The sequence below is a fragment of the Myotis nattereri genome, assembly GCF_964212035.1.
Source record: "Myotis nattereri genome assembly, chromosome: X".
Lineage (NCBI taxonomy): Eukaryota > Metazoa > Chordata > Mammalia > Chiroptera > Vespertilionidae > Myotis > Myotis nattereri.
The window spans coordinates 103,710,773-103,719,985 of NC_138078.1; the positions used below are offsets into that span (position 1 = coordinate 103,710,773).

A 9,213-nucleotide genomic window follows, 5' to 3' on the forward strand; every position below is an offset into this window, starting at 1 on the left:
CACATTCTGTGGATGCTTACCTTACAATTGATATTTCTCAATCCAGGGAAAACAGATGGCTAAGAGCATGAGATTTGGATCCCAACAGAATTTAGAGACCTTTTTTACTGCTTACTAGCTGTATAACATCACTCAAGTTACTTTATCTACAAGAGCCTGTTTCCTTCCTGAGGTTGCAATTTAATTACAAAAATACTGGACTCTTCTCATTTTGGAGCTCAATGGGAATTACAAGAGTCTCTTATCTACCTCCCAGAGAGATAGGTTGACCCTGTTAGTGATTTCACTTATTGGATATTCATTTAATCTTTGCACTGAATTGCGTGCAGTTCATGGTGGAACTGGGACAAATCACCAGGAGCAATTAACTTTTAACTGGTATTCCAAATGCTAAAGCACATCTCTCCCACATACACTCCAGTTATCATTATTGTTCATTTATATAACCCAACAAGAGATCCTCACTATGAGGGATTTTTACTGCTACAAAATCATTCCAACCACTTGCTCATGGACACCCAATTACCTGGATGTTCGCCAGAGCCCTCCAACCTGCTCCCTAGTTTCTGTCTCTCAGCCCCATCTAAGCCTCTGGTGTACCCGTATTCTTCCAACTTCATACATATGTCACTATAAACAATTACTAAATATTGAAGAGGGCATGAGAACTATTTGTGGATAGAAGAATTTACATGGTTCTGATTACAACTGGAAAGTTACTACCTTCACATGACCTTTCTTTCCAAGAGCTCAAAGCACTCCTCCAATCAAAGGCCTGAGAGCTGTTTACAAGTATATATGTGCATATGTGTATATGTGTATATGCATATGTATAAGATGACATAATATACTAGGGGCCCAGTGCACAAATTCGTGCACCTTGAAAGGAACTGTGGGCCACAAGGCTGTGGTTGGCCCAAGGGCGGGTGTTGGCCCATCCTCTGCACCCCTGCCTGGCCCCTCCCACCGCAGTTCCCAGTCCCCTGTCTGCCAGCAGCCCCACTCCCCCCACTGCCCCTCCCACACTGACAGCACTGGCCCCACTCACACCTGCTGACAGCACAGAGCAATTGGGGCCAGCTCCAACAGTGGGTGTGAGTGGGGCTGGAGCCATCAATGGTTGCGAGCGGTGGCTGCTGCCCTGATCGCCCCTCAGGAGCAGGGGGAGGTGGAGAAGCCCTCAGGGGCTAACAGGGCTGGCAGCCATCACTCACACCCGCTGACAACGCCAAGCAATCGGGACGGGTGCCAGCCACCATCAGCGGGTGCAAGCTGCAGCTCCGTTGCCAGCTGTGGGAGCGAGTGGAGCTGGCACCAGCAGGGGGAATGAGCAGCAGGTCCAGCACCGGCAGTGGGTGCAAGTGGGGCTGTCACCAACAGCGGGTGCGAGAGGGGGCTGTCAGCCACAATCGCCCCTCAGGAGCAGGTGGAGGTGGAGAGGCCCTGAGGGGTGATTGGGGCTGGCAGCCGCTGCTCGCATCTGCTGATGGCGCAGAGTGATCAGGGCCGGCACCGGCAGCAGGTGCAAGCACCTGGCAGGACCGCAGTGCATGGAAGCAAAGAATTTTCAGTAACCACCAGAGGCTTGCTCCAATGATAGAGACCAGCGCCCCACCTTGGTCTGGTGCCTGTGCTCACCTGCTCCACCATCCCACCACAGCCGACGCCCGCCATGTTCTGCATGCGCCCCCTGGTGGTCAGCACACATCATAGTGACTGGTTGTTCAGTTGTTTGGTTGTTCTGCCATTTAGTCTATTTGCATATTAGGGTTTTATATATATAGATATGTGTGTGTGTATATATATATATGTCTATATACATATAGATAGATGATAGATGATAGATAGATAGATAGATAGATAGATAGATAGATAGATAGATACTAGAGGCCTGGTGCATGAAATTTGTGCATGGGGATGGGGGGGTTCCTCAGCTGGCCTGCACCCTCTCCAATCCAGGACCCCTCAGGGGATGTCCGACTGCAGGGATCAGGCCTAAACTGGCAGTCAGATATTCCTCTCACATATCCGGGACCGCTGGCTCCTAACTGCTCACCTGCCTGCCTGCCTGATTACCCCTAACCACTTCTGGCTGCCGGCCTGATGCCCCTAACTGCTCCCCTGCCCACGTGATCACCCCTAACCACCTCTGTCTGCTGACCTGATTGCCCCTAACTGCCTCTGCCTGCCAGCCTGATTGCCCCCTAACTGCTCCCCGCTGTTGGCCTGATCGCCCTCTAACTGCCTCTGCCTTGGCTCCTGCCACCATGGCTTTATCCAGAAGATGTCCAGTCTGATTAGCATATTACCCTTTTATTAGTATAGAATAGTGGCCTGGTGCACAAAATTCATGCACATTAAAAGGGAATTAATTAGAGGAAATATTTTATATTGCTATTTGCCCTTTCTCTATAATAGAAGTGTCAGAGATGAAAGAAAATTAGTAAAATGTATATGAAAATCTTCTTCCTGTCAGAGTCTGGGGCATGCTGCGGGACAGAGTCAAGTCCCTGCCCAACCGCACACGTGCCTCGAAATCACATGAGGCCCAGACCTGGCTGGCCCCAATCCCACTGGGCAAGATCCAGAACTGTCAAGCCCCGCCGGGTGGGGGGTGCAGCCTAAGGTCCCCTGGCCCAGCACCAGGGTGGGGGCATGCCTTGAGGTCCCCTGTCAAGTCCCACCAGGTGGGGGGCGCAGCCTGAGGTCCTCCATCAAGCCCCGCCAGGTGGGGGGCACGGCATCAGGTCCCCTGCCCTGGCCCAGCACCATGCAGCCTCAGGTCCCTGCTGATTGCTCATTAAGGCTCATTACAGGAACTCAACCTCTACTGTGGGCACAGCCATCTTGTGTTATGGAATCCCTGCTTCCGCTGTGGGCGCAGCCATCTTTATTATTACATATACCCTCTTTATTAGATAAGATGATAATCTTAAATTTATATATAAATTTAATGTCCTGGAATTTGTTGGGGCTATTGGATATCCTGGGTAGAAAAGAGGGGCTTATATTTCATGTTCTCCCATCCAACTCTCAAAATTTATGGGAAAAACAAGCATATTAACCTCCATCCTCATTGTCAGGATTTGGAAACCCAAGGCCTGGGATGTGTTCTCTTTTAAAGACTGAATGCCCATGTGCTGGGGGGTAGGGAAGGCTGGGGGAAGGTCAATTGGAAAAAAAGGAGACATATGTACTACTATTTGTAATACTTTAAACAATAAAAAAAATTTAAAAAATAAAAATTTTCAAAAAAAAATATAAAAGACTGAATGCCCAGTTCTGAACGGGGCTTCCTCCTCCCAGCTCCCCTGGGTGCCATCAGCAACCCGGGCCTCTCCTTTAAACAGAATGTCCACTGGTCCCCCTCCTGTCTGGAAGCTGAAAGGCCCCTCCTTGCCCTGAACAGCTCATGGCCTCCTGGGGGCCTCAGAAAGGAGAAGACCACAAGATCTGTGAAAAGCAGTCACCAGAGTCAAATAAGTCCAGGACTGTAGTGGCCCTGGCCACAACTCTGGGCACTGCCTACGAGATAAGGCAGTTGCCCCTCAAGTTCCCCAGGCTGGAAACAGAAGCAGATTTCAGTGCACTGTGATGTTGGGAAGACCAAGGCAGTCCATCCCTGGCAGGTTTGCAAACATGAAGCAAGGCTTGGGCAGTCGCAAGGAGAGAGAAAGCCCTCCAGCCAACGAACTCCATCTGGGCTCCAGCATCCATCCACCACAAAAAAAGCAGGACAGTATTAACACTCTTGTGAAGTTTCCATTGAGAGGAAGGGACTGAGGAATGACAGGGGTAGGGGAGAGCTGGGAGGATGTCAGAGGAAGCAAAAACACACTTGAGACTAAATAATACGCGTAATAGCAATAATAAAGGTGCTAGTTGGGTAAGCGGCACTCACCCCAGCACCGCAGCATGAATCACTCCCCACTGACATATTAACCAGGAATAAGCTGCCAGCAGACAATAGAATCACATGATCTCATGGAAGCCCTGACCTGCATCCCTGCCCCTTCCCTCCTTTCATTCTGCCCCTTCCTAAGACAACCTGGTTCTAGTGTTCTGTGGAAAAGGGGAAAGAGTATATATGCAGGACAGAGGCCAATGGCCAAAATCAGCATCCCCCCAAGCAGGCAGCACTCCCTCCCAGAGACAGACAGTTTTGCAAAGACACAAAAGAAAAGCAAAAACCGGTCCATTGAGTTGACATACCACCTTCCACCCTGATACCTCACTGACTGGAAGCCCCTGCCCTCCCCTGCCACATACTACACACACACACACACACACACACACACACACACACACACACACATACTGCACACTCCTGGCCCACACGTGTGCAAGCCCACACTTATACTCTCACCAGAGCAGGTGCCACCAACAGCCTGGAACCCAATTTAGTCTCCCCACAGAAACGGTGCCTTTCCCAGGCTCCGTGGTAGTGAAGCTGTGAATCCTGGACTGTGCTGCAAATTCTTGATTGTTTCTCTTGCACAACCAGCTCTGCTCTGAACTACAGAGTTAGGTCACCCTTAGATTCCACTAAACAAGGATTTCAAGAAACCTCAGATCTGGGCACAATTTCAACAATTAAAAGGAGGTGGCTGCTTTACAAACAGAGAAGATTTAATTTTTAAAAGCAGTTGATAAATGTATAAACCCCAAATTCAGAAAAGGCTCAGCACTTACAAAGACAAAAGATTCAGAGAATTTTTAATTCTTCACATGCCATGGCTTTGTTTCCCATCTGGAGTTCTGAGCATTCAGGATATTTATTTTTTAAGTGGGGAGGAGGGCATAGGGAAGATGAAGTAATAAAAAGATTGTTTATAATATTTTGTTCATTTTAACAGCAAATCTTTAGCATTTTACTGCACCTTGAAAGGCAAACAAAGGTTTTTTGAACAGCAATTTGTTCAAAGAGCTTGCTTTGCATCCCTATCTGTAATTTGTGGATTAAAAACTAGGAATTTAGTCTTCTAATTGTTTGGTGCTAACAGCAGTTACTTGGAAAGGTATTCACAAACTGTTAAAGCAAATAAGGAGGACAAATGTGTTACCACTTGAAAGTGTACACTTCAGGAAAGCAATTCAACTACCTCCCCCCTGCCAGCAATTTGTCAATAGGTGCCACTCCTTAGTCCCATGCCCTGCAAACATTTTATTGCCTGCATTTTTCTGATGCAGACCCAAACTTCACACAGAGCATCTTTTAAGTTTTGTTATTTACTCATTGAGCATATCAAGCACCCTGTTCCTATCCCATAGAGAAAAAGAAAAAAAATGTTAGAACAAACCTGTCTCTTAAAATACTGTTCAAAAGAGGGTAAGCAGCATGAACTCTACTGCTTTTGGTGACAGGAAGATAGAACCACAGATAATGTAGGAGGGAGGAGAAAATACAAGTATCTTCCTGTAAAACAGATGCAGCTACATTTTTCTGGTGGTTTAATCAGTATGGGAAGAACAAAAATCCCTCTTTGGGTTCCTTATTATTTATTTTGGCAGATCAAAGGTCTTTTCCATCTAGCTTGAAACACTGTGGGAGCCATTTCAGATCACGAACAATACTGGTGAATGAGTTCTGAAAATAGCTTTCCTGGGGAGGCGGGCCATGTGCTGAGTGGGGCTTTGGATTCTGCTCCACACTCCAGCCAACACACTACCCTCCCACAAGGCGACCAACGTCAGCCCATCCACATACGGTAGGGAGTCCCACAGACTCTTTCCATACTAATGGGAAGAACAAAACAAAAACCCTGGCTTCATTGACATTTTGCTGGCTTGGACGGGTTTCCACTAAGCTAAGCAGTCCAACAGACCAACCCCTCCCTGGGTCTTCCGCTTCATTGAACAGATGGGAATTGGGTTCTTGATCTCATTTAAACCGGAAGGGCCCTGTCCGTTACCCCATTTCCTGTTCCAAGCCACTTATCAGAACTTAGGCTCCTGCCCTCTAAAAGCTGCACGGAAGAGTTAAGGGAAAAAAATCCTAAACTGGCAAAGTTAGGGGTGGAGCCCAAAGTGAATTGTCTCTGGCTAAAAAATGAACCTGGAAGGGGAAAATAATGAAATACCAGGAAATGCCAGGTGCATTCTCTCACCTTACCTCTAACTCCACACCTTGACTGCCTTGTCTCCACAGTCATCCAATGAAGAACTTTAAGCCAAGAGGCTTTTTCCCAAAGCAGTAAGAAGGAGACAGGAGGCAAAGAGTTAGACATCAAAGAGATTCACAAGCCTAGTGTGGGGGCCCCCTAAGGAAAAGGCCACCCTAGGTCCAGGCACTTCAAACCACAAGGCCACCCATAATTACCCATGGTAACAGGGCAGGAATACCGTGTAACTTCCATCACTGTTGCCCATATACTGAAATACTACTAATCAGAGACATTATTCCAATAGCAATAACAGAAATAATGAATTGCATAATGAAATCATAATATCTGGTTGATACAATGGGCCCTTGAATAAATCAAAACTATACGTGATTGGGCAAAAATAGGTTTATAGTTATAATACAAATAAATAATACAATAATTAATAAATAATAATAAAAGAATAAACTATGTGTTTCGAGTACTCACAACTATAAACCTACCTTTGCCCACCTGAGTATTTAAGAAGAACTGAATATATAAAACAATACTCCTGAACTAAGGTCAAATGGTAGAGAAGTCATGGGTGTATTTTGCCTTCTACATTTTAGCATCTGACCAAAACTTATATATAATACTAGTGGCCCGGTGCACAAAATTCGTGCATGGAGGGGGTGGTTCCCTCAGCCCAGCTTGCACCCTCTCCAATCGGGAACCCCTTGAGGGATGTCCGACTGTCGGACATCCCTCTCACAATCTGGGACTGCTGGCTCCTAACTGCTCACCTGCCTGCCTGCCTGATTGCCCCTAATCCCTCTGCCTGCCTGCCTGATCACCTGTAACTACCCTCCCCTGCTTGCCTGATCTCGCCCCCAACTGCTTCTGCCTGCCTGATCTCGCCCCCAACGGCTTTCCCCTGCAGGCCTGATGTCACCCCCAACTGCCCTCCTCTGCCAGCCAATTTGGTTCTAATTGGTCGGTTTCTATGCCAGTCTACGTCAAAAGCTCGGCCTCCTAGGCAGCCATTGGCTCCTCACAGTTGACCCAGATTTTGTTCTGATTGGTTGGTTTCTACGCCAGTCAGCATCTCTGGACCTATCAATGGGGCCTGATCAGAAAGGTGGGGCTAATCAGCAGCCCTGGTTGAGGCCTGGAGAGAAATGGAAGCGTGGCTGCTGGCCAGACTGGGAGAGAAAGAGAGAGGCAAGTGCTGATCAAAAGCTGCCACAGAGGGAACGGATCAGTCCCTGCTTCTCTCTTCAGGCCTCTCTCTGGTCCTGATTCGCAGTCCCCTCAGCAGTCAGTGCAACCCATCGCTGACTGCAGGACTGACTTCCAGTTGGTCTAGCCTTGGTCCTTACCAGTCATTTGGACCCAGGGTTTTATATATTAGGATGACGTGAATTTAAATTACATGCTTAAAAACACAACAGGTAACTAACAAAGTCTCTACAGAAGAAAGATGAAGCAATCCAGATTTCATAAACTGAAAGGAAGTACAAGACAAGTTCTATTCTGAACCTGCATGTTCCCCCACAATAACATTTTGGTGTTTGTTTAGTGTCCAAAAGAATCACAGTAATTCCTCCGAAAGATGTGTTCACAAAAATATGTGATGAGAGTTTTGCAGAGGAGGATAAGTAGAAGTGATAGGATATTCCAGACTAACTTTAAGTCCAAGATAACTTGCTTCTGCTCCTAAAGGAAGGGCTTAAAACTCACAAGATGAACCCTGACACTTCTTTCAATATCCTAGAAGACAGGACAGCAAATAGCTGCTGAAATCAAGATTTGTGCTCCTGTTCATCCACTAGGCAGTTGAGGCCATATTCAACCTATAAAGTTCAGGGAATGTTAATACAGTACTAATTATGGCTAGAAATTCAGGTTGACAGAAAATTTACTAAGTCAGGGGCCAGCCATGCATTGCAGAGTCTGTTATACCAAACACTGGCCCACTCCTTCCCTTAAGATTTCTAACACACAGCAGAAGCTGGCTGGGGGAGGAGGTCAGAAATCATAGAAAGGGAACTCTCTTACCTGGCTGCTCCATACTCAGGGGGATGCTGATACCTCATCAGTTGCCCCTCTGTTCTCCCTGGCTGGTTCAGACGATGCTCACTATAGAAGTGCCCTGGCTCTTGGGGCTTGCACACTACGGACTGGGGTGGCATGCCCTTGAAGGGATACTCTGGTGGGGGGCCTCGGTGTTCCACGCCCTTCAGGCTATGCTGGCCGGGAGGTCCTTGGGCCTTGTAGAATTCACTGGAACTTGTGGGATTCTTGTAGAGGTCATTGGGTTGTGGTGGAGAGAGTGGAGCGCTGGTAACAGGTGGATGGGCCTTAACTCCACTGGTGGCCAATGACATCTGCATTAGTCGTTCACTCAAAGAGCGGACATGTCCTTGCTTAAGGTCTCTGAGTCCTTCATCCTGGTGCATCTTCCCAGGATTGAGACGCTGAACTGATGGGCGTCCCTCCGTCCTCATCTTCTGGTTGGTGACTCCAGTGACATAGAAGGCAGCTCCAACACTGGCATGCTGTTGGCCCCGAAAGTACTGGGACTGGACCTTGGCTTCTTCATAGGTCGGGAGTTCTTCATTATTCTGCATTCGAGGGGAAAGTTGCTTCTCCATCATAATATTTTCTGACTGAATTTCCTGCCCTTGGGGTTCTTGTCTAGCAGCATGTGCCACAAGCTGTTGGTGATGGTCTTGGGGACTCAACATATCATTCTGAGGACCTGGGTTTCCACTGCCACTGGGGAAAGGAGGGACAGTCCCTGTGGCTTGCTGGTGTATGGCAAGCAGGTTGCGATTCTCATTAGGATTGCCATAGCGAAGCTGCTCTTGTAGCAGACGCTGCAACACCGTGGTTCCTCCACTTGGCTGATCTTCAGAATTTCTCATCTCTATTGCTGGTGGTGCCTTGTGAAGAGAGAGAGAAATTGGGCACCTGGGCTGCCCTTGACCTAGGAAGGGGAAACAGGAAGCTTAACACCCAATTGATGGATAAATCATTCCTCTAAAGGGGAAAAATGAGTATTGGGGGAGAGGGGGTGAGGATTCCATTGCAGATACAAAGTAGAGAATTTAATCTAGAATTAATAGAT

General features: G+C 47.6%; 1 protein-coding gene across 1 annotated transcript in view; it reads right to left on the reverse strand.

Annotated features, from left to right (window-relative positions):
- AMOT (angiomotin) overlaps window positions 1-9,010 on the reverse strand; it is a gene marked incomplete at both ends in the record, with an annotated part of 48,869 nt that extends 39,859 nt beyond the window's left edge. The window contains one exon of the mRNA XM_081081974.1: window positions 8,142-9,010. Within this exon, the coding sequence (XP_080938100.1) occupies window positions 8,142-9,010 (869 nt within the window). The remainder of the gene's footprint in view (window positions 1-8,141) is intronic.
- Between the last annotated feature and the right edge of the window lie 203 nt (window positions 9,011-9,213).